At 44.2% G+C, this 26,340-nt stretch overlaps 1 protein-coding gene across 1 annotated transcript in view; it reads right to left on the bottom strand.

Annotated features, from left to right (window-relative positions):
• Window positions 1-23,733, bottom strand: part of KIF26B (kinesin family member 26B) — a 279,048-nt gene extending 255,315 nt beyond the window's left edge. The window contains exons 1-2 of the mRNA XM_063390955.1: window positions 23,432-23,733; window positions 22,786-23,187 (exon numbers count right to left, since the gene is read on the bottom strand). Coding sequence (XP_063247025.1) covers window positions 22,786-23,187; window positions 23,432-23,494 — 465 coding nt within the window. The 5' untranslated portion in view covers window positions 23,495-23,733. The remainder of the gene's footprint in view (window positions 1-22,785; window positions 23,188-23,431) is intronic.
• Window positions 23,734-26,340: the final 2,607 nt, after the last annotated feature.

The following is a 26,340-nucleotide window of genomic DNA, read 5'->3' as shown; positions in this document are numbered from 1 at the left end:
CTTACCCACTGGCATCCAACTCTCAGTTAAAAAAAAATCCAGGAAATAAGAATCATAGGGGTAGCTCACTTAAATAATTCAATGAGCAGCTAGACAGATGTGGTTATAATTCCTGCAATTTCTCTAAAAAGAAAATGAAAATATCTCAAACAATTTCATTTCCAGGGACCCTTCTGGAAGGGTCTGCACTGTACAGAGCACTCGCACTCCTGAGCAAACTGAACAAGCACACGCTCCTCAGACTGTCTCAGCTGCTGCCAGGGGCACAGCACTGCCACAGCCTAACCTGCAGCCCAGCCCTAGAGAAATATGCTGGCATATGCATGGGGATCCAGAGAGTACAGCTGCCCATCTCAAACACTGTTAAGGCCACAGGAGGACTTTGCCATGAGATAAGCAGAGAAGGGAACTTGGACTGTAAGATAAGCCCCCACAGCAGGAACTTGGGATTAAAGGTGGTACTATTGTCTAGGTGTTATCTCAGACCTAGAGGGGAGGTTAACAAAGCTGGGGGAGAAGAATGTATCACTGATAATGGACAGAAAAAAACGCAGAATTTATGAGCCACAAGGAAAGCCAACTCAGCAACTATGCTGAATCAGCTCTGACAGGGTAAAATGTAATTCTGCCAGGGAGAGATCACAACCACTCACGGCCTACTCACCCTAGAAACCCACCAGCCTGAGAGAAGAGAAGGGCTGAGCATGTGGACTAATTAGCATCACAGAAACATGTTGCCAACGAGCATTTATTCCTCTGTGGAAATGTATTAATAGGAAAAAACTTCTAAAAACTTCAGGATCCCCCCCACCAAGAAGCCTAGGACAAAAGAGGACCAACGGGATGCCACTGGGTCCACAGGCAGTGACTATCCTCTACTTGACCAACCTCCCTCTCTCCCCACCCACCTCACATTTCTATTTCTCTCTACCTCACATTCACTGTTAAATAAAAATTGTACTATTGACTTCAGCATATGGGTCTCATTTGTATCTTAATTCAGGCAGAGGCATCTCTCATTAATTGTATCATAACAATGTTACATATGCAACATTCTGCTGAAGTTCATGACATTACTGTTGACTATACTGTTGAATATAGCATGGTAGTGTCAACTATACAGCAACTCTGGCATGCTGCACTTTACCAGCCACAATCTTCTCCCTGTCCCTGGCTTTAGATCTTCATGTCCAGAAAAAAAAGTGCTAGATCTTTATATTTTTTCCAGACTTTAATTTCACTTTAATTAACATCTGCAAGCAGGTTTTTCTCAACGTGAAAGAAAGCATTAACTATTTCTCACTAAAAAAAAAGTCAAGAGTTGGAGAAGAAATAGAAGAAGAATAGACAATAGATGAAGAATAGACAAGAGTTGGAGAAGAAATTTCTGCAGAAGTACAATTAGTCTAATGCTCAAAACATGTTTCTCTGCAAAGCTACTGAAGATTCCATTACAATTTCTTTTCTGCACTTAAGATGCTCTGCAGGAGCATCTGCTTTTTACCTTTACGTAAAAATCATTTAACTAGAACATACTGCACGACTCATGTTAGCATATATTTATTGGCTTTATAAATATATAGAACTCATAAAGGATTTGTAAGATTTTTCCTCAAATTCCAGCAGCAACTGCTACACTTTACCACGTACATGAAATGCGTATATGGATGCAGAAAGCAATTTTGTGTGTAGGGATTCAGAAGGCAATTTTGTTTCTTGGTCACAAATATTGGCTGTTTAAACTCCTCTTCTGGCATCGAGTTCTTCAGAGAGACTCCTTTTAATCTCATCAAGTAGGAACTACAGCATTTCAAATGAAATCATTAATGAAGCAAAGTCACCTCCTCCATGCAAAAGCACCATTTTCCCTATTAGCTCTCTCATTTAAAGAACCTGGGAACAGCAGCAGCCTTATCACATTCCTCTCTGAGCTACCTCATCCCTTTTCAAGAGCTTAACAACTGTGGTAGGGTGTTGACTGGCATAACCATCATTCAGAAACTGAGCCCTTACCAAAAAGAGTGAAGTGGAAGGACATAAACCGACAGCAATCGCTGCTAATCGATCCTCCATCCAACTCTGCCTTGAACTCGAGAGCAAAGGAGAACAGCACGGAGTGAGATATCATAGCTGGGGCAATATGGAGTGGGGCACAGGGCAGTTTATAAAGAACACTAGTCCAATTAGGGAAGTTTGAGTGTCAGGAGGTTTGATTCCCTATCATTTCCTGGCACCATTGCCTTTAATTAGGCCTTGGATTGATTACTGCCTTTGTTCTCCAGTGACCCACCACTGACTCTGACAGGGGTTGTATTTTCCCCTGCTACAATTAGAAGACAAAAATCTGAGTGTCAGCAAGCATTACACAGGCAACCATGCTGCTTAAAACTACAGAGCTCTTAAAGAGAGGATGTGTTCGTGACATTAACACATTCTTCTTTCTTTACAGGACACAATTGAGTAGAGTGGATCCTGGTCCGACAGTAAATGACTGTTGAGGCTAATTTAAATTTGTCAGTGCATTTATATGCAGTGTATAAAAAAAAATAAAAGGAAAGAAAAGAAAAACAGAGCAGGAGTAGCTCAGCCAAATCTATTTGGTTCTTCCATAATTCAAAATAAGAGGTAGGTAAGTGAGAGAGGGTGAAATAGACCACTGCCTGACATTTAATTTGTATAACAGCAGCAACTAGATTAGAGAAAGTAATATTCTATGCAAGTATGTAGAATATAAAGCTTTATGGCAATCTAAAGCACTATAGACACCCACAGTGCGAAAGCAGCAATGCAAAAAAATACATTAAGGAAAGTAAAACTTGAAATAACATTACACAAAATCTCTTTCTACATTTATGTTTCACATTCTGATAGCTCTTAGAGGCAACAGCTAAAGACAATAACTAAAAAATATAAAGATCCCTTATGCCATGCACTGTACAAGTCAAGTTTTTTCCCAGTGAGAATTTACAGTCTTAGTAGAGTCACAAAGGAGCCAGGGCAAACAAAGGCAAAAATAATTCGTAGGTAACACAGTTTGTTCAAGGCCATAAGATTTGTCTATGCTACTGCAAGAAAAGATGTTCAGCTTCCATATAGAAGGTTAGAAACTACTCACTGTGACACATTGCTTTTTGTCATTAAAGCACAGGTCCTGAGAATCACACTATCATGCACTCTGCGGCTGTGGCAAGTTATTTCATCACTCCTCTACGCCTTTGATCTCTAGTCATATACCCCCCAGGGCAGACAAAAGCCTGGAGGATAATTCATTAATACTTGTGAATTATTTGGGTGCACTTTGAAAACTGAACTAATGTATGTATTAGTAGAAGTTGTCCTGATATTTAAAAAGTCTTAATGCATTTTGAATAATTAAATTGTCTGAACATGGAAAGGTTCCTATTAAATAAGATTCCCATTGCTGCAAGGAGGCAGCTCAAAAGACATTAGAAACTGACAGCAACGAATTTAAACTTGGGGTGGATTTTTCTCCTTCTCTGGCCATTTCTTTTTCCATCACACATGTTTGCCAAGGTCTCACAGTGCAAGAGAGCAGCCACTTGTGGAATCAAAGCAACAGCAGTCCATTTGGCCAGCAAACCCAGGCAACCAGCCTCTAGAGGATTTGCCCAGGTAAAAAATGAGTATCTAGCATCCATATTCCTTTACTCTATATGTGTGTTCCTGCAGTGGTGGGAGAACCAATATCCACTCAGAGAGGGAAAGCCATTGGCAGGGCTCATTTCTACCCTGCCACTCCCTAGTTACTCTTTTGCCCCTAGAGCTTTGGTATTTGTGCCTTGAAACAGACCAGAGTAGACCAAGCTCTCAGAATCATTTGAAGTTAAAAGGATGCTTGCTCAGTGTCTGGCAGCCAGGTCTGAGGTTAGTCCCATTATCTCTTTGAAATTTGACCATTAGAGGTATGGTTTTATTTTTACCAAGAGGGTTACTCAAAGAAACTTTCAGTCTTTTTGTAAGTTTTCAAAATAACTATAATTCAAAAAAAAAAATTAAAAGGGGAGGAGCTCATACAGAGTTACTGGACAATGTATAGGACAGAAATGTTAACAAAAGGGGAGTGGATGGGGCAAAGGAAGTTGATCAATGTTTACTCTCTTCTTAGGATACGTCCAACTTGATGAAGTATCTGTAACAGGTAGAAGCACCCTTGTATTGTCCTAAAACCCAAAGTATGATTGGTAATGACAGCCAAGGGACTTGCAGTTAGTTGTTTCTTTCCACCACAGCTAAACGAAGAGAAAAAGAAAACAGCACAGGCTGAAGCCCTGAACAACTAAGGGACACACTCTAGAGGAGCTTAATGGCCTGTGCTGACCAGAAACAGAGAACCTGGACAAGCCCCATGCACCTGCTGTCACACTCCCTCCCAAAGGCAGGCACCTGCAGAAGGCTGTTCAGCCACAGAAAAAGCAGACAAAGGTAAAGCTCCACACGTTGTACAGCTGCAAAAAAGAAGTTTTCTGTGTTGGACTGCCTGGTAAGGAGATAGACACCAGTACAGCCCAGCACAAACACCTTGGTGTCAGCAGGGTTAAACCCCCTCTTTTCAGCATCTGCAGGGAGAACTCAGATGTGTCTGTAAGACCCATTTATGGATTTCAAGCACCTTTTTCCTTTTTTTAGACTTTCTTCGATTAGATGATACATAATCCACAATTTGTCACTGCAAGTGGTCACCCATGACCACACATCAGTAGAGCACAGAACACTACATTTAAGCTGCTACTATCAATACTGCACTTGTCCATCTACTTGCATTGCCATACAAATTCACTGTCTTCACACCAATTCTAAGGGTAGACATTCTCATTTAAATTGATAGCCTTTCTATCACCTTAAAAAAAAAAAGTAACCCAACAAAACACCATGAGGAATGCTAACAGAGGTGTAACAACTAAGACTGCAGTTTGTGAAAAGGCTGACTTTTTCCCCTCTAGTTTTTCCCCTCACGTTTTTTCATTGTGCAGTCATATACTGTGAGACAGAAGGAAAAACTATTTGCTTGCCTCTTGCTATAAGTAAGTTTATGTAAGATGAGCAGCTCATATCTTGATCAGTCAGCTGGGTGTAGATTGGGCTCTAAAAATACAAATAGCTCCAGACTGAAAGAGATCATAGAGGAAACAAGGTTTGATTTACTGAGCAACATTTAATGCATTAAGTTCTACTCATGCAGTACCATGAGTTTGGGGAAGGGTTTGATTTTGCCCCATTAGCTCCCTAACAAGTTCACCAAGAGATTAGAAAAGTAAATGCTGGCATGAGACAGGGCAAGAATGTGCACTTGAGACGACAGGATTGAAAAAGCAAGGGCAACAGGGGGACAAGAGGCTGTACAATATCTGGCCTTGCAGATGCTCATCATATCACTGCATGAGCCCCAGAATAAGTTGATTTAACGCTGAAGTCCACCCTGCTTTGAAGTGGAGACTGGACTAAGTAACTGTGAGCTTGGTTTGAATTTTCTGTCTGGGCAAAAAAATGATTATGGGGGATATGGAGGTACAAAAACAAGTTGTAGGTTTATTAGCCCTGTGTTTGTTTGTAGGCAGATCTGCCTCTCATGCAGCCAATCCAGCAGGCTGAGGTTAGCCCTACAAAGATTTAATTGTGCCATGCCACCCCAGCTCAGACAGCTTGTTCACATTATTGCCTCTGATGTTAGTTGAGAGGTGCTCTTTGATAACACCTGGTGCACAGAGTGAGGCCTGCTTTCAGATACCTACACACACACACTGCTCAATCCCAACATTCAAAACTCTTGCTTACACATCTGGTCTCAGTTACTCGTGTGTGAGCAAGCTTGCTAAAGACAGCACCATATTCCCAAGGCCCTAACTTCACTTAAACTTCACTTAAAACTGGGTTTTCATTATTCTATACCACCAAGTGAAAGGCAACACTGAGGCTTTGCTAACACTACTGTAGAATCAAGTTTAACACACAGAAGAAAATGCTGTTATGACTGTGTTTCCAGCTGTAGTTCTCAATTTCTTTAACCTTGTTAAGAAGCCCTCTTTCTAGAACAAACCCATTGTTGTCTGCTATAAGTTTTAAGAAATCCACAGCAACTCTGAAAAATTAGTCAAGTCAACAGATTTTGGAATAACTTATCCAACCTGAAAATGGACAAAATCCTTCACAGTAAGCTGCTTTCCTTGAAAAATCAATAACGAGGTTAAAATGAAAGTAAAGTGAAGTGTGATCTATTCTTTTTTACCAGCTTCTGCAGACCCTGTCTGCCAGGCAACACAGCAAGCCATTTCCTTAGGGTTAGAGTTAATTGCTATAATCACAGAGCCAGCGGCAATCCTGTCCAGGTGAGCCATTAGTTAGGGAAAATAAAATTATCAAAAGGGAGCAGAAAATGGGGTAGAGAGGTTAAAAAAGCATCGAAGTTTTTTAAAGGGAAGAGGTATACAGTATGTTTCCTGGTTACAGGAAGAGAAACAGCAGTATGTAGAGAAAGAACAGGGCTGTAGGCCAATTAGCAAGTCTATGTTCTGGGTGCTCTAACAAGTCTCAGTCTGAATGGATCCTTCAAGGGACAATGATAAAGGGAAGCACAAAGTCCAATACTGCTTTACCCAAGAGAAGGGTGGCCTTTAACAAACACTGGAACAACTACAGATGCATTTCATCCTTGTTTTACACCCTGCCATTTCAGAGTCACTACAGCTGACAGGATAAAAACAATGATGGGCTCTGGTGCGGGATGCACAGTCAACAATGAGTCAATAATTATTTTCCAGTTAATTGTACATACACTGCAATACGTTTCCCGTGGATTTTCTACCTTAATTCCCATGCTGGTCTCCAGCTCTCTCACAGCATGCCACTGGAGGTCTGACATAAAAACAGTTCTATAACAGAGCGTGCAGGTTGCCACAGATGGTTCAAATTAAAGGCAGCCTAACAAGCCATTCCACAGACAAAGAGGCAGCACATCCAGCCCTGCCCACACCGAGCACGGTGTCTCCAAACACCCCCCTCAGGGGACACTGCAGCACTGACACCCAGCAGACTTGGCTGGCACCCATGAGCCAGAGCTGCAGGGCAGGACCCGAAAGGCCAAGCAAAGCAAGCACATAGCAACTGTCCAGCAACACTGGGGTGGCACTGGGAAATCACTGCTCTGCATTCAAGGCAGCCAGCAGCAGCAGGAACACCTTAGAAGACCCTCCGCTGCCTAGAGGGATACGCAACATTTTTATGAAGCCCAGCAACATGTAGTGGACTCTGCCAAGCACCACTAGAAATACATGCAGACAAACAGTTGTGAGGGACTCTGGAGAACTTGTGCAAAATAGCTGCAAAAGTGAAGGCTGTTAGAGCAGCAACATAGAATCCAACACTCCTTAATTACGGATGATAAATTCCAGTGTTACCCTAAAAAGTTACTAGTACAGTAACAGCCATCAGGAAAGCAGGCATTTAGCAATTTATTCATGACAGAAAGTGTTTTTATTTCTTGTTCTTAGCATGGGGTTTTTTTCTGAGATGAAACTGTCAGAAAGAGACAGTGAGATCACTTCATAGAACTGCAATGAAGCATTAACCTGGTTTCCCTGTCACCTGGCAAAACTGCAGACAACAGTATCTCAGAGGGTGCTTTTTGCTTACTGTTTTCAGGATCTCAACCCAAGGCTCATGAGGGTTATTGACAGGATCTAATAAATACCTCATAAAGATTCTTATGTCTGGATCAGAAAGGATGGACACAAAAAATTTATAGATGGCTTTTTTTTTTGACAACAGCAGTTAAAGCAATACAATCCTCAGTGAAGACAAACAGAATTAAAATCTGAAAACTACTATTTCTGCAGTTTAAAACTTGTGAATAATGACAATATAAAAGAATGTCTAGGGAAAGAAAACAGAGATGGAACGCATTTGAAATATCGCGTAAGCCAATACAAATTGTTACTTATAAATTCTAGACATGTTCTCAAGACAAACTTCACAAAAAGTAGAAAAACACTTTCAGAAACATTTACTTCTCCACTGAAAAGAAAAACACCCAAGAATCTATTCCAATTAATGTTCTAACTAATTAAATGACAAAGGCCTCCTTTTCTGTTCTTTCAGATCCAGTTTAATAGCATTTATATGTTGTCAAGTCTTGCATCATCCATTTGATCTCTGGAAAGGCAGAGAGGCAGACAGAATACAAAACAAACATTAACAAATACTACATGAATACAGAATGCCTAAAAGCATGCCATTCACACAAGCAAACAGCCAAGGACAATTAAATTATTCATAGACATGAACTGTCCAAGGTAGGAAGAAAGAGAATTAATAAACACACTCTTGAAAATCACATAAAACACACCAAACCCCATTAGCAAATTTGTTGTTATTGTTAAAGTAGCAGCCAATTTCTGGTACCAGACAAAGAATCAGAAGTCAAGGTCTTTCCAAATAAATTTTTGTTATACCTGGGTAATTAGTTACCACCTATTCAACTGCCATATTCTAATTCCTTTTAGGCTGATAGCTTTGAAATGCAAACCACAAGTCCCTTCTCCCTCCCTGTACACAGTCAGAAAAGCCAACACCTAGTCAGCATAGAACTGCTGGAAAGTGGAACATTAGCAAGAAAGGGAAAAGTCTATTAGTCGACATCACAAGCAGGTAAGAAAGATGGACACCATTTTATGCAACCAAGTTCACCAGATTGCTCTGTAACTCTTCTCAGCTGTAAAAACAGAAGAGGCAAATATTTCACTCAGATGAGATCTGTGTATGTACTTTGGTAAGGGGCACATTGGTGTGAATATTCACAGTTGTGTGAAATCCTGTGACTTCTGTGAGCATCTTACTGTTACAAAGCGCCTAACTGCTTCTAAGAGCATCTGTCCTCTTGAACCAAGTGATTAAAAGTGATTAAAAAAGGAAAATGGAAAATTACATGAGCAAATTCCCATTCCACATCACCAGCAAATATCCAACACTTTTACTGAAAGCCAGCAAGACATACAGACACAGCCCGAGGGCAAGGGCTAAGATGGCAACAAGCTAAGGGCATCAACACTGAAGCAACAATTTAAGAGAGCTGCAACAGCAGGGCCGAGCAGATAGCTGGAGACAGCCATCAACACCACAGCAGGGTGGTGGGACAGGACACCCATGCTCGCCTCAGCTGCACCCAAATTCCCTGTCAAACTTATGCACATCAGGGTGAAGGCAAACTTCAGCTAAGGTGCTTGTTAGTGTAATCCAGTAGCTAAGTTTTGTGTACGAGCTAAGTGCTCCTGGCCTGACACAGCGTTACCTTTCTGCTGCTGCCTCAGAGGTTATCACTTTACATCCTTGCAGGTAAGTTCACAACAGCTTAGAGCCCTGGAGCTTGAGGTATTGGCTGGAATTAAGAAGAGCAGGGAACTTAATGGGATCTATAGGTACTGGGAATATATGCTAACTACAAAAAATTGCCTATTTTTTTCTAGGTTGGTCAGAAATTCTGCCCTGATCTCAAGAGACCTTTCCATCAAAGCTTAAATTACCAGAGTTTCAATGATAAGTTATCCTAAAAAAATCACCTCAAAGACAGAAAAAAATTGAAAAAACAAATATATTAGAGAAAGGTGAAAAGCAAGTCTGATTATTGTCATGAATTAGTGATGTCCAGTGATAACAAGGAAAAGCTGAGGCTTTTCTTCAGTGCAAAATGGATTTGAAGACTATCTCACTGCCTTTTGAAAACTAATTATGACTCTTCAAAAAGGAAAACAATCCAAGATTTTCCCTTTTCCAGCCACTACAACCTCTACTAAAACAGCCACAAACAAAATAAATCAACAAAACCCAAACCATGCTTATTATTTACGTTTAATTAAACACGTGTCCAGTCAAAAACCAGAATAAATAAAACACATTTCATTTTAGGTTTCTAGAAGTAAAGGACCCATCCTTTACCCTGAAAACCATTTTAACCCATTTCAGAAAGCTGTATGTCTATTCAGGGAATGAACACCGGGAGCTCTGCAGCCATTGCTGCAGAAAGTGCAGGAAAAGAAATCTATACGCACATACGAACACGAAGAGAGCAAACTCATATAAAAGCTGTGCTGAAGCAATGAATCCTATCCTCTCATTTCATATGGAGGTGGGTAAATAATGGCACAACAGAGATTTCATTCATGCAGAGGTCTAGGGTATGCCGGGAAGTCTCAATGTGACAATTTGCTGCAGATGCCTGCTTAGAGGAGCCATTTATCAGTGTCACCCATGCGCATTACTACACACAGCTTCCTCAGCAGCATGATTCCACACCAGCCTTCCACACAGCACACTCTACTCCTTGGTATTTCAGGCACAGAAATAACCCTTATCTAGGCCTTAGCAGTGTGTGCTTATTGAAACAATTTGTATTACCCAGAGCACATGGGTTTGGAGTAGGAAAGCTACGAAATTTATTTCCTTTGCTGATAAAAAGAACAGCAAATTAAGAGAAGTCACAACGATTTCCCTCCTGCTCCCTCTCCTCTTTATAGCCCTGCTTAGCTCATTGCTTATAAACAGCTAACACAAGTATTGCCATCAGTAGTGCTGACTCCTGGAGGATACAGACATCTTGGATGTTTCATCTCTTGTTATACTTAAGTGGAATATTAAACAGGCAAGACAGTAGCAGACCAGGCTAGGAAGAACCAAGTAACTAGGACTGACAAAGAAGGATGGCAATTTAAAGCACTTCAGTCTGTAAAGTGCTTCATTTAGAGCCATCAGTGCCAGTGGATTCAGCCTTCATATACAGCCCCTCACCTTCAGCTGTCGTCTCACACCTTAAGTCTATTCTATTCTGCTTTTAAAGTATTAACAAGTACTGCTACTTAATAGCGTGCCTTAGAGTGTCCAGTACAATAATACTACAGAATTAGTAAGCTTAACATCATACGAATTCAGTCTGTCTTTTTCCTTCACAGACAGGCACAGGGAAAGAAAAGCAAGACTGAATTCATTCCTATTGCTGATGCACTAAAACATACCTCATTTATTTGTTGTGCTGGGTAAAATTGCTACTGCAATGAACTGAATTCCTATTTCATACAAAATCTCAAATTGACAATATAGAACACAGATGTCTTTGTGTCTGGTAAAAAGAGAAACAAATCAATTAGATGTAAGAAAGAAAACTCAGTCACATCTTCAGATCACAGGATACACCAGCACCTTAGCCTTTGAAAAAAAAAATTCATTTCAGAATGAAAAATACCGAAGTGCATTAAACCAAAGACAACTTGGAGTTAATGCTTTCTACTCTTCTAGCTGCTTGCTAGTTTCTGTTTTAAGAAAGAGAGACAGAGAGACAATAAATTTTAGGGATAGCTGTTTTAAGGAAAAACAAAACAGAACTTTCATATGCATAATTTCTGCAAGACTTTAAAGTGAGGTCAGGCTTTTACAGAACCCTGGTTTATTACCCATTTCTCCTTGCTTCCCCAGCATGCCACCTGTCCCATGGAAGTACTATTGGTTTGCTGCCTGGACCAACTTCATTCCTCACTTCATTTCTGTCTCCACACCTTGTAGTCTTCCTCTCATATTTCTCCTTGGGCTCTTTCTATCCTCAAAGGCTGCTCATGTCCTTTAGGACACCAAAATGTGTGGTGGTGTGTGAAATTTAGTTTATTAAGTTTGTTATATGTTCCTTTGTTCCCTCCTCATCCACGTGTACCCCTGAGGCAAGTGACGTAACTGTCAGTTTTCTGTCCGTCAGAAAGCCTGCGAGTTTTGTATTTCTCCCTGTCCCCTGGTTGGCAAAAGTTGAATATTGCACCTGTCTAATGGTCCCTATAACTCCCTCTATTGGTTGTTTCACCTTTACCCCTCCCTGACACCATCGGTATAAAAGTGTACGCAGAACCGCCCTCGGGGCAGTTGCAAGGGGTGACACAGGCGCGAGAGATCGCACTTGCGGCACAATAAACATCGCTACCTCGCAGCCTCCCATCCTGCCTCTGCTTCGTCACTTTAAGACCTCTGCCAAAGATCTCTCGAAACAAGAACCCACAGGAATCAGGATCGTCGCACTGCGCACGAACTGATCCTCGTCCCGTGTCACAGTGCCCGGGCTAGCCGTGCGTGGAGACGCTGAGGTCTCGAAACACAGCACCGTGACAAAAATGTATTGGCCAACCTGCCTGAAGAAGTGCCTACCCCACTCCTTGCAACTTTGAAAATTGTTAAAAATTATTGTGAATCCAAACACTGAACAGTTCAACATGAGATATGAGATATGAGAGATATGATCAAATACCTGGAACAATTAAGCTCTGTCAAGAGCTTAAGAGAAGCAGATCCCAACTGTTCATTTAAAATGAGAAGGCATTTCAATGAGTTGCCTCCCCCACCTCATATTCCTCAACAAACAGCCTCTTTGCCAGAGCACTCAAATCCATGCCTTTACAAAGATCAGCTCTCTAGGAATCTTACAGAGCATTGTTTTCATGGTGATGGAGAAGGCTCCCAAAAGCCAGTTTCTTCTCTTACCCGCCATAACTTCTTTCACCCACCTCTAAATCTAACCCAACATCCAGAGAATTTTTGTCAAATCCATTATTCAGAAATGGATTTGACACGCGGGAAAAAAAAAAAAAAAAAAAAGGAAGTCTTAATAGGCATACTAAAAGTACAGCTCTGGATTTAAGCTTACCACCCATGCTGCAGAGCTGCTTACAAAGCCATCATTAATGGCCTTCCAGCTACCCATCATTTCCCCGTGTTCAGTCTGCCCAGACAGCTAGCTGTTCCTTTCTAACAAATACCATTTTAATTGCATCTCCCACTTTGTTAGCCTTCTCGACCTCCAGTAAAAGCCATCTATGGTCTAACAATCTCTTAAATGTGACACTCACACCGACCAGCACACTTGCATGTCTTCCTGCTAGGTTCACACGTATGCAGGCTTATTGTCAAGAATTTCCATTAGAAATCTAACAGCAGATGAGATGATCTGACAGCTTTAGGGCTAATGGGGAGAGAAAAGCAAGGAGGGAGTGCAAAGGGAGAGGTAAATAGCAAAGAATATGTATGTGTATTGTAAATGCCCCTGTCACCAAAGACTTGATTGTGCCTTTCTGGTGCCAGGGCTTCTCCAGTCCCAACAGCTCCCTCTGAGCAACAAATGCCAGCCACACAGCCTCAGCCCCTGTTAACTCTTCCTGTGGGAGTGCTGCCAGCAATCTCAGCATATTAACCCTGGGAATACTAACATGATTTAGAGGACTTGTTAAATTTTAATGATACCATTAGGAAAGAAGAAAACACACGAGTCACACTCCCACTTTGGGGCATTTGGCTGCTGGATAGGATATTAATGTTTTTCTTTGCCCATCACTATTAAATGAGCAGTGAAACTAATAGAGAAATGAAAAATAATGACTTCTATTCTCACTGTTCAGCACCTGCTTAAAGCCAAGGCTGCCTTATTGCCCACTAGGCTTTCTGCTGGAGTCCATCAGGTGGATGGAGTAAACGGGTAATTCTTTCAGCATTGGCACTTAACAGGTCAGAGGTTCATTTAGCCAAGAGGCACAGAAAAATAAAACTGTCCAACTGAAATAGTAGCATGTAATCATCCAGACAATCAGTTAGCAGGCAGAAGTCTGCTCTCCTGAATAACTTCAGCATAATAAAGTCTGAGTTTGGCTTTGGTCAGACGGGAGTTTGCCCAGGTGACTTACAGGAGCCAGGACAGAAACATGCTGAGGCCAGTTCTGCCCTGTTTTTAATAATGGGCTCCAAGCAACCACCTCCTGCAGCACTGCAGGACTCTCTCTCACATCTTCAAGTACACCTTGATAAATGGAATGGGCAATTCCCACCAGAACAACACAGACGACCACAGAAGCTGAGGGCTTGTATTCCTGAATCCTCATTCATCTTCAGTTGAGGGTGGTAGAGAAAGAGGAAATGAAACATGAACAACTTGGGGAAAATTAACTCCCATCCTGAGGCAGTTCTCCTCAGACAGCTCTGAATAAAGTTGAAACCCCCAAACCACTGTGAAACTTCACTTTTTCTCCAGGAAAAGAAAATATTTGCTGTGGTAGATATCAAAGTCTCCTTTCATTTGCTTTTCCCCAAACATTCACGTGAGTAGAATTTTGTTCCAGTGAAAATCCATGGAATAGAGAAGCTGTTGTGAATACTCAGGTGCAAGTAAATGATCATGTTGAAGTATATATGATTTAGGGAGCATAGGGAAATATAAGTTAGAGTAGCGGCTTGCCATTAATAGATCATAAGAAATCCACAAGTCAAAACACATTTGTAAGGAACAAATACCAAGTTGCACTTGAAGGCAATTTGGAAGCCAAAGCACAGACTGTATTCCCAACTTAAAATTTTCCTACAGAAAAGGAAGCTAGCTTTCCTAGAGCTAAATAGATGTTTTACATCAGTCATATTGCACTGGATACAGATATACTACATTCAGCATACACAGTTCCTTTGATACATTCCACCAACAAGAAATTTAAAGTGTTTTCCAGATGCACACTCAATTTGGCTTGGAACAGTTTTTAATAGAATAAAGTAATTTTTCAAAAACATTTGATGCTTTTTGCCTGAATCACCAAATCTGTTGAACAAGACCATTGACCAGACACTAACAAAACAGATACCATGTGGCCTGTAAGTTGAGTTCTCCTATTTGGAGGGCAACAAAGTGAGAAGACTCAGCCCTTCTTTGTTTAATAGGAAGGTGTAACAACTTTAAACATGCAATAAAAAACCTTTATATTAACAAATGCTTTATCTAGAAGTGTTCCGTTCCCTCTGAGAAAAATCTTTTGTTTTCACGGTAAATTGCAAACCAAATCCAGTTTAATACCCTACAGATTTCCATAGGTCTCTTGAGCAGAATTTCCCTGGCAATTTATTATTTTTAAGCCCACAAACACTCCTACCAAACAGAGTTTCAGATTGTAGCTGAGAAGAGGAAACCAGTCTGAAGTTTCTTCAGAATTAAGTCTTTTCTCTTTCCTCTCAGAAAACAGAAGATGTCTTATAATGTATAAGAAATTCAAGATCAACCACACACTATGTGATTTAATAATACAAACTGAACAGAAGATCCTAATGATTGTGTGCTGGTATCAGCTGAGGTAGAGTTAATTTTCTTCCCAGTGGCTGGTATGGGGCTGTGTTTTGGACAGATTTTCTGCTGGAGACAAGTGGAGTGATGATGTTTGTCTTCCCAAGTCACCATTAGGTGTGATGGGGCCTTGCTGTCCTGGAGGTGGCTGAACACCCCCCTGCGCACAGGAAGTGGTGAATTAATTCCCTGTTTTGCCTTGCTTGTGTGCATGGCTTTTGCTTTCCTATTAAACTCTCTTTATTTCAACCCATGAGTTTTCTCATTTTTACCCTTCCCATTCTCTCCCCAATCCCACTGGTGTGGGAGAGAGCAAGCTGCTGCCTGGGGTTAAACCATGACAGACAATAAACACAGTTGAAGACAAAAATAATGTTGAAGAAGTATACCAATGCTGAAACAGGAAGTAGTTTTTAACAGCCTTACTATGCTATATTCTTTTAAATAAAATAAATTGAATTCTAACACCATAGCAATAAATTCAAGCTGCAATTGAACACACCAATTCCTTAAGACTGATTCTTTGTATAGCTGGTACCATATTTTCCTTTACTGTCTCTTTTGTAAAGTAATTAAAATGTAATCCCTGTATTCTGTACTCCAGTTACAGTGGAGGCTATGGTTGGATGCATTGTGCTGCTCTCCTCAGTAGCTTTCTCAGAGATCACTGGCTCCTTGCATCTGCTGTTGTAATAGCACATCTAGTCACTCCCTGATCAAAAGGATGTGAGTTTAGAAAGAAGCATTATGGAGAGTGTTTGAACTATCTATCACTTTTATAAGAACTAAGGCAGGGAGCAGTCACTGTGTGTTCACACAGGAGAGCTGCAGTGATGCTGACTTATGACCTTCATGTGGCAAGGACACAGGAAAGCCACATGGGAAGCCCACGGGGGCCAGGACATCTCAGACCTGCTCTGCCTGAGCAGCATGCCTGCTGCTTTGAAGGCACACAACAATTCCCTGGTTAGAGCCATATCATACATGGCGCTGTGGCCTAAATTAAATCCCACTGATTTTCCTGAAGTCCAAATGCCCTCTCTAAGGTCAGTTTCATGTAAGTCAATAGACTGGCAAGGTTCAGATCCAGACCAACACAACAGTCATGTTATACAAGGGAAAGAATTTTCAGATTCTGGTATGTCTTGCAGAGGGTTTCAGCCTTCATGACAAGTTCAAAACAGTTCAGTCAATTCTCCCCTGCTTTATGAAATGTCTTGTGTTGGTCTGATTGTACTTAAAGAAATTTCAAACACTCTCTCATCAAAATATTACTAAGCTATACTGTAAAATTTTCTAAACAGGAGAATGGAGGGAAAAGAAGCATTAGCAGATTCATATCCTGGTTGTAAATGATACAAAATACAAAATATTATAACAAAAAAGTCTGATCTGTACAAAGTCTGATTACATATTTCAGGTTTCAAAGCCACAGACAAACACAATTCTTAGCAGCTTTACTATGCTCATAGTTACAAAAAAGAAAACAAAACAAAAACAAACCTGGTTTAATGTTGGAAGATTACACAGAAAGTAATTGAAAATAAAAATGGGCAACACAAGTCATTGGGTTCTTCTAAACTTTCTGCTCTTAGGACACTACTTTATGTGTTTAATTTGAATTAAGCAAGCTGTAATTTGTAACAATACCCTGATAAACAGTCTGCTTTTCTGTAAGTGGGATACTTCTTTAATTGCAGCTTCAACAACAGATACTGTGGGCTAGAGATTATTTATTCAGTGGCAGGAGGGGAAGGTGTATGCCTGTGTTCCTCCATTTTAACAACATCAATGCCTCTCAAGCCACAGATGACACTAGTAAGATGTAAGCCAGCAATTTAACTTGGAACATCCCTCGTGCTATTGACACGCAGACCTCATGTCACAAAAAGCTGCAGTTCTGACTACATCATTATGCAGAGCATGACAGTCGAGTTTATTGTGGTGGCAGGCTGCAGGTTCAGTGCTTGGAAGCACCCCAATTACACGATGTCAAAGGCTATGTGCTGCTGATGTGGCAAAGCCACCGTGTCTTTCAGCCCTGCAATGTTCTAATAATCTGCTGATGCCGGCGTGACTCCCATTACATGCCCATGGCCCACACTGGTAATCTGTGACATTTTTTCAAACGCTGTCTGGGGAACTCAGATGGACAATCTTTGTTCTTTTTCCCCTTCCAAAATTATACACCAAAGCCCTACACTTACTATATAAGATTTCTGTGGAAGTTGCAACATTTACTTCTAAGGAAATATAAGACTGTCTGAAGATACAAGGTGACTTCAGATATTGGTGCAGCATTCGTGGCATACATAAAACATCTTGAAGACACTTCATCACCAGCATGAAGAGGCCAGTGAAAGACTCAGCATTGACTCTGTATTTCTGAACACGTTTGCAGATGCACAGCCAAGTCTTTGTAACAAAAAGAAAGGAAAAAATTTTCTCCTCCCTAGAGATTTACTTCATCAATACTTCCCTCTTTGGCTTCATCAGCTCTGTCTGTGGTCTAAAAGTACTTTCTTTTCTGATAGGAAACCCTGTAGTTTCAATTCACGAAATATAACCATAGGCCGGTTTCTAATTTCAATGCACTTAGTTTTGACAAGCCTTTTTCATCCCATAGAGAAAGCTGCAGAGCTAATGGTTTTGACAGCTTCCTAAAGAGCAGTCTTTACCACACAGCATCTTCACCCTTACCTCAAAGACATTTGCAAGCTCAGAAGAAATAGTTATATTATTTCACATGTTGACACTGCGGATTGCAGCGGCAAGACTTCCAGCTGCTCCTAGAAAAGGGCTTACATTAATCCAGCAGCAGCAAAGACACATCCGTTTGTCTCCTGCAGACCTCTGCAAGCAGCTGGAATTCCAGGGCAAGTGAAGTCGCTGGGTTTCCCAACTTGCCAAGAAGCACACAAGTGTAAGAAGATTCGCAGATGAGTTATGCTAAATGTTTGGTATTGTGACCTGTGATGCAACACAAAAGAATGGTTGTTGTTGCCTAAACTTTAATGGAGTTAATCCTCCCAAATGCTGACAAATTACTGCCTCAGGCCATTTAAAATCACATTTCTAATGCAATAATCCTATCTGCATTACAATGAGTTGGGATGAAATGATTAGGTGCCTGAGATTTTTTTGCACAGTGAATTAAGTCACTATACAGACTGGCTGTGCTTGTTCACAAATTAAAGGTCTGGACAGAAATGAAATTCCATTATTCTGCCGCTTGCTAAGCTTTGAGGAAGGGTTTATTACTGTCCTGTCTCAACTGGGAATGTTCCTAAAGTAGCTACCAGCTAACAGAAAGCTATTTTTCATTACATCAACTTCAGGGTTTTCTTCATTGTTAAGAATTAGAAGTCAAGTCTTCGACCACTAAACACACCTGAACAAGAAGACTATTTCAACAATATGTATGCAAAAAATCAGATAGTGCCAGTAAATTGGTGAAAAAACACAAAACAAAGCCATACCCTGAATGTAAGTACTTTCCTTCCCTCTTGTGCTCAGAGGGAAGGGACTGTGCTCAGAATTTACCCAGTTCTTCTACTCAGAAGCACAGAATTTTAGGTAAGGGAAAATCCTTATATTATAAACCACCTAACAACATCAGTGCTATACATCTCTACCATTTAGAGTAGTATCCTTACTTCCTGACCCAGCCACAGTATGCCCAACAATTCATGTCAACACTCTCAAATTACCTTGGTTTAAAGGCTGTATTCAGGGTTTTTGGAATCCTGTTCTAACAAAGTTATAACCATCAGCTTGTGAGCATTCTCATTAGCATGCCATTGATTATTTACACATGGTATCATTTCTTACACATCAATATAGAAACTCTTCAATTCTTAGATGCCTGTGAGGTTAGGGTTCATTGAAGACAGGTGATATCACAGGTTTCAATTCAAAACAAAGATATTTCACACAAGTTTTGATAAATAAGGAGTGTGTGTAAATGCCATAAATTTCTACGCTAGAACTTTGTCTGATGCCCTTTTAAAAATATAGCTTAAGAAAAAGCATAAAAAGCATTAAAAAAATCTGTGTTGATAATTTGAGACAATCTTTATCATCATGCAACATAAACCCCACAAACAACAGGCACCAAAAGCTCCAAGATACCCTCAGTTACAAACTGCAGTGTGCAGCTATATCAACCACCTGCGCTAGTCAATTCCCACAGACCCGCTTTGCTTGGGGGTTACAATAAGATTTCATTCACATAAAATATAACCCCTTCTATGCGTGTAATTGCTGAACATCATTAAGTCACATCTGTACCACAAGAGGAGGAAAAAGAAACAATAAGCTCTTAGCACTATTCTTGTTGCTACTGGCAGGGAACTTGGCATTTTAAATGGCTAAAATAAATTAATGTAACTATAATTATATATTCTTCACCTTTGTGCCTCAAAAAAAAAAAAAAAACCCTGAAGTTTCCATCCTGTTGATGTATTAGGAGAGAATGTTTCTATTTAAAATGGAAAGCTAAACACCTCAACACTAACAATGACCTAGTCAGAAGCAGTTTGCTCTAGCTTAAGTGTGGCTTTTTCTCAAATGAAAAGCTTCAGTGCATAGCTTCATGCATAAAGCCTGGTCTGTTTATGAAGCCATTAAGCTTCATACACTACATACACTTGACAGATATATACAAACCATTACATGATTGCACACTGTCAAAAGCACCAATGTAGGTTCACATTTGGATAGGTTACTGCAGATTCCAGTGTCTGCTACTAGATACACCTTAAAACATGGATACTCTCATATTCTGCTTGTTCTGCAGCACACATTATCCCAGATCATGAGCATTTCTAAATACAGCATAAATGGGAAACAGGTGCCACAGACTGTACTTATAATACCATAGAAATTTCTAGGCTGTCTTCAACAGCAACAACAGAAAATATATATCAGACCTGGCTGACTAAAAGATGACAGAAAGATTTTACATGCTTCATTTAACAGTTCTAATAAAGGAGTATCGCCAATTATCTGTGTCCCGTGGGCACCAGAGTCTTGAATTGTAGGATGCTTTGCAAGTTCTGAGGGAATACCCAGAATCAGGAATATGATCTGCTCCTTATTCCACTCAACTCAGTGGCATGATCCATTCCACACTCAAAAAGTCCCTATTTCCATAGCAGCAATTAAGAGCAGACCTCACAGGACTCAGAAAAAATGCCACCTACACTAACACAGTGTGGTTAGACTTCAGTCTCAATCCAAAGCCAGTTTTCCCCAGACACAAACAGGTTTCCACATTTTTGAGAAACCCTGTACATCTCACCCTCAGAGTGTTACTGTGGCACACACAGAGGCAGCTCACAGGCCTGACTGAACTAGCAGAGCCCATGCCAAGACCTTGCTTTCCTCAAAGCAGACACTGATAAGGCTACCCCATTACACCAGGATAAACAAACTCCTAAGACCACACAGAATACCCAACCCAAAGAAGTCAATAGCACCAGCCATGACGTCTGTGTCCCACACTGTCCAGCGCAGAGCCTCACTCTGCTGGGCAGCACCTGCTGAAGGCAAAAATCACAAGCCCAGAAAGTTGTTAACAGCCAGAAAGGATGAGAGAAAGAGATGTTTCTGCAAACAGTCCCAGCCAGCAGCACCCACCACAGAAAGCAGTGGTGTGCCAAAGGCTGGAGGACCGCAACAAGGTTGAGCCTGGAAGTTCTATTAAGCACAGCAAATAGGGCAGAGAGTCACCCATGCCCATGAAGAGCACTTTACTTGTGCCTCCTCCCTTGCTGCTAAATGCACAGATTGGACAGCACTTTTGTCAGTGGCACTCCTCCAGAACTGGAAGGTTTGGAAAGGTGTAAGAAGAAAAAAAGAGCATAGGTAAGGAGGCTAAAAGGCTGCTGATACCAAAAAAGATTGGCCAGTACAACCCCATCAGCTAAACTAAGTGAACAGCAAAACAAATAGCAGCAGAAACACAAGGGTAACCTCTCAGGAAGGCTAGGATGGGCAACGTCAATCACTACTGCAGTAAGGGAACCCTGTGCAAACATTTACATGACTAAAATCAGTCAATTTCTATTTAACACTGTGCCTTGATGTTAGTTTTATCCTCCTCTCCACCCCTAATCTGAGTTATTCTGATGGCTCCCATACCTGTATCAGTCATTTCCCACCTATACTCACAGCTGGTAATCACTGTCAAATCACACATTTGACAAAATTTTGATACAGGGCCACTTGAAAGTGAAATCAGCCATGTATTAATGGTTAAATTTACTATTAATTTTGGTGGATCCACCTTTCCCTGTTCATGAATAATTCAGTTAAGTCAGCTCTTGAGACAAGGTAACAACCAGCCCTTGAGTCTTTTGTTCATGAGAGCACCAACTCCCTCTCAAAGAGCACATAAATAAATCATGGAGAGTACAACACAACAGCAATACCAGGGACCCTTTCTCAGCAGTCGGCTCTTTTCCATGATACCTCTTTATTGTAACCACTAATGAAAACTCTTTGAAGTGGAAGAGTAAATATTATCATTTGATAGTACCTGGACCCAACAAGGCAAACAAAATTGCATTGTACTACATTCCAGGAGCTGTTAGACCCATTCACAATACAACGCTCACGGGGTTGCTATGGAGGAACCCAATGCTTACTATTTTAGTAGCAGGAGGTCAGCCAAGGGCTGCTGGTCACTTGTTTAGGGCTGTTAGCCTTAATCTTATATGCACAACAAACAGGGAAAAAAAACAATGCCAAACAAAACAAAACCAAGGCATTTCAGAGTATGCCTCTGGAGGTACCAAATACCCCAAGAGAGGCAGAAAGCAGGTTTTCAACCATATTCAGGATGAGTCAGCTCTTAAAACATGAGCCCTAGTGTCAGAAATGCTTACAGCCTTTTTTTGCCACAAGATTATCCAACCCAACGTTCAGAGTCCAGCAGCTTCAAGTATTTCCAAGTCTTATTGGGAATAAAAAAAAATCTAGCACTTCTCTACAAGAGAAGCATCACCAAGTTACCCTTCTGCTAAAGATCCCTGGGAGAACTGGGTTCAATGCCACGGTCTGCCACAGCCTCAGTGGCTGATCTTCGGGCTCACACAGCATTCCAATGCCTCATGTGAACCCGGAGCTACAGGAGGGTTTCTCCCTCAATAGAAGAGGCATCAGACCATACGTACACATCTCACTACTAAGTTGGCTGCCAAGTCTAAGGATGATTTGTAAATCCATCCTGCAGGAATCAAAGATAGCAAAAGGGCAAGGGACCAGTGACTCCGATGCAATATTTCCACCCTTACTTATTCCCCCCTCCCCCCAATAGGAAGAAGGGAAAAAAAAAAAAAACAAAACGCTCAGGAGATAGCACAAAACCACTGTCAACACAACTACAGACGGAGAAAAGCGCGCTGCAAGGACTGTCACAGGCATCTGTGGAGCCAGGCAGCCCTCCGGAGACAGAGGCACGCTGCTCCACATGAAGCAGGAGGAGGGAATGGAAAAAGGGAACAAGACCAAAACGAGGGAGAACACAAATAAACCCCAAAGCGTTCGGCGGTGACACCGGCAGAGGGGAGCCCAGGTGGCCGACAGCCCCGGCGGCTACCGGGGGCCGCTCCGGGCACCGGGACCCGCCGCCTCCCCCGCCCCGCGCTCACCTTGCTGCTGACGGGCCCGGGGATGAGGAGCTTCAGCGCCTGCCTCTTCAGCTCCGCCAGGCGGGCGTTGCAGTGCTCGCACCAGACGCCGCGGTCCGAGCCCGGCGAGGAGCCGCCGCCGCTGCCGGAGCCCGGCGAGCCGGTGCCGAAGCCCGGCGAGCCGCCCAGGGAGCCGGGGGAGCTGGTGCCGATGCCGGGCGAGGCGGGTCCCGGCGAGCCGGTGAAGGAGCCCGGCGAAGAGGTGCCGGAGCCGGGGGACGGAGTGCCGGAGGAGCCCAGGGCAGAGCCAGCTCCCTCCGGCGCCGGGCGGCCGCCCGCCCGGGACTCCTCGTACGCCTTCCGGTACCAGCTCTCGGGGGAGAAGGGGGCGGCGGGCTTGGTGGGAGAGCAGGGGTCCGTCACCTGGAGCGGGAGAGGGAGCAGCGGGTCAGGCAGGGAGGCCCGGCGGCGCCGGCAAGTTTCGCTCGGACGCTCCGCGCCCGCGGTGCCCCCGCGCCGCGCCCGCCCCCGCGGGGGCCCCGAGCCGCCGCCGCCGCCGCCCCGAGCCGCGGAAGTTGCGCGGGGCCCGGGGACGATCGCCCGCAGCCGCCGGCAGGGAGGCGCGGAAGCCCCGGCACTGTGACCACCACCGCTCCCAGCAACTTACCCCGTATTTTCTGCTCCGCGCCGTGACCGCAATCCTCTCCTTATTTCCAGCCACTGAATTCATGGTGGCTTCGCAGGGTGGCGGGAGAATGTCCTGCAGGTTTCCCAGTCCGCATCCGAAGGGAACAGCCGGTCCCGGGAAGTCCCCCGCGGAGCGGGCAGTCTTGCTCCCTCCGCCGCCTCCGACGGGATCGCTCAGCCCCAAAAGACCCGTCAGTTCTCAGGAAAACGCTTGGGGCTGGGGTTCTCTCCCGGTCGGTTTTTCTTCATTGTCTCCCCCTCTCATTCCCTTACAACCCTTGTTTTCACAGAAACAGCAACATCCAAATCAGGAGCGATCCCCCCGATAGGCAGCACAGCTCTCATCCGCAAGTGAGGTGAAGCATCCAAGGTAGCCTGGGGAAGGCGAAAGAAGGAGCGAGAGCCGCGCTCTCCCAAGCAGAGGCGCTTTCTGCCTCCGCTACGGCGGCAACTTGTTCCCTTCACCAAGGTTTGTAACTGAGTTAGAAGAAATCCTCCAAAAATATCGGGATCCAGGCTCTGGGAGGAGCCTCCGCGCCCCTTGCAGCCAATATCCTCCTGCCCATTTGTGCCTGACAGTTTTGCAAGGGAGGGAAGGGAAGACCCGGGCTGCGGAGCCCCGTGCGCTCCCCGGTCAGCGGCGGAGCTGCAGGGCTGGCGGCGCCGGAGGCTGCCAGCAGAGTGCCGGAGCCCCACCGCTGCTCTGCGCGATGCCTCGGCTGCTGGAAGGGTCCATTTTATTTTGCAGTATTTCTTGATTGACGTCTGAGATTTCCCCCCGTTCTTGAAAAGGGCGGGTGGGTGCGAGGAGGGGGGAGAACCTTGTTGCTTCCACCGCAGTTATTGGTTAGTTGCCTCTATTCAGGCTTTAATGAACATGATTTCACGAGTGTTCCCAATCCTCCCTAAATAACTAGGAAAGAAAAGCAAGCTGTATTTATGACAGTCACTGGCATCTCTTTTCCATGTTGTAATTTTACGTGTATTAATTTAACTTGCAGTCAAGGACATAATAAATTGATCTCTTAACAATGAAATTCTACAGACTCGTGTCCCTGTTAATCTTTCCTTTCTAATTACGATTTCCATTTGTTGATCGTATCTGTTACATATCCTTTTTTATTTCAAATCCTGTAGACAGAAAATTCATCTCTAATAAATCTTCCCCCTCGAAACGAGTTGGTAATTTTCTCAGAAATGGAGGCAATAAAGAGCTAAATGCCAGATCCCCTGATAGGATCATGACATGGATAGGTCTATGCAACTGAGAGAGCAGAACACACAGGGGACTTGCATCCACCTTTCCAGCCTCCTATTGTTACTTCCATATAAATGCATCCTTCCAGCATCCCTAGTGTACCTGGGCCACAAAAGCCGTGAGGAAACAAAACCAGCCTGATGAAAGGCTGAGCAAGGAATCTCCCAGTGCTTGTATGTCTTTACAGACACTCCACCAGTAGCAAAGATGTGTAAAATGCTCTGCTGTGTTTTAACTTCACTATGTTGTCACTCTGAGGGAGGAAAATCCATTCCTGATGTGCTTAGGACAGCTTTAATCTAAAGCTAAAGCAAGTGATGCCTCCGAGATAGCCAGGCAGCATCCGTCGTGCCTTGTGCATTTACATAGGTGACCCCAAAAAGATGAACGAACGGGCAAACAAAGGAGGTGCACCCCGGCTGCTGTTGCACGTGAATGGGTTTCACATAAATCCGCATGCGGAGATCCCGTGGTTTGTTCCGTAGGCAGACGTGAGAGGGATGACAAGGTAAGGCAGGGAAACGCCGTGCGAGCCCACAGCGGCGCGGAGCTGTACAGCCTCCCCCGGCCCCGCGGGGCCGACTGGGGCCGCTCACCCTGCGGAGCAGAACTGCTCCTTCTCTGGGCTCAGTGCTGGCGCCCAGCTGGCAAATTTCCTTTGTTTTTCGGCCGGACCTTGAATTCCCCAGCTGCCAGCTCTGCCTGCCCAACCACGTCCGCTGCCGGGGACCGTGGCCCCGGGCGCAGCACCGCGGGCAGGGGCGCGCCGGCCCCTCCCGCCCCGCACGCCGGGCCCGGGACGCCGCTCCCCGCACGGACCCGGGGCCGGGGCAGCAGCGCCTGGCGGGGCAGGAGCGCACGGCGGCGCCGCGGCCCCTGCAGCCAGGCGGGGGCAGCTGGGGGCGGGCACCGTCCCGCGGGAGGCGAGGCGGGCCGAGCGGCGGGGCCCGTGTTCGGGCCGGTGCCGGGTTCGGGCCGGTGCCGGGTTCGGGCCGGGGCCGGGTTCGGGCCGGGGCCGCCCGCAGAGTTCGCAAACCCGGCCCGGGCTGAGGCGGCCGCGCGGGGGCGCGGCCTCGCGGCGTTGGCGGGCGGCGCGCGCCCTCTGCCGGCAGCGCCCGGCAGCGGCGGCCGGGCCGGGCCGGGCCGGGCCGGGAGCGGCGCTGCCCCTGCTCCGGGGAACCCCCGGGCTGCGGCAGATTGGGGAACCCCCCCGGCCTGCGGAGCCTCGGGGAACTTCCCCCCCCCGGCGTGCGGCTCCTCCGGGCACGGCGGCAAAGGGCTGCGCCTCTCCGAGGCGGAACCCCACCCAGGACTCCTGGAGCCCGGCTGGGTGAGGGCTCCAGCACCACCCCAAACGAGCCGGACTCACACTCACGGCTTGGGCAGGGTGCCTGCCAGCAGCGCGGGTGAAGGGGTGCTGGAGCAGATGGAGCAGCCCAGCAGGACACAAACAGATGCCTTCCTGCACATGGCAGGATCTTGGGGAGGATGGCTTTCTTGGTCCTTTGCTCATGGCTAGTTTGGTTTGAGGAGGAGAAGGTCATGTCTGGTGAGAAGGCAGAACACCTCCAGCCGGAAATGAGGACCTCGGGACATGTGAAACTGAGCTGAGCCTGAAGAGTCTCAGTAGC

Source organism: Prinia subflava, chromosome 2 (assembly GCF_021018805.1).
Source record: "Prinia subflava isolate CZ2003 ecotype Zambia chromosome 2, Cam_Psub_1.2, whole genome shotgun sequence".
In the NCBI taxonomy this organism is placed as follows: domain Eukaryota; kingdom Metazoa; phylum Chordata; class Aves; order Passeriformes; family Cisticolidae; genus Prinia; species Prinia subflava.
The sequence above is the reverse complement of the archived record's forward strand: the minus strand, read 5'-3'. Positions and strand labels throughout refer to the sequence as shown.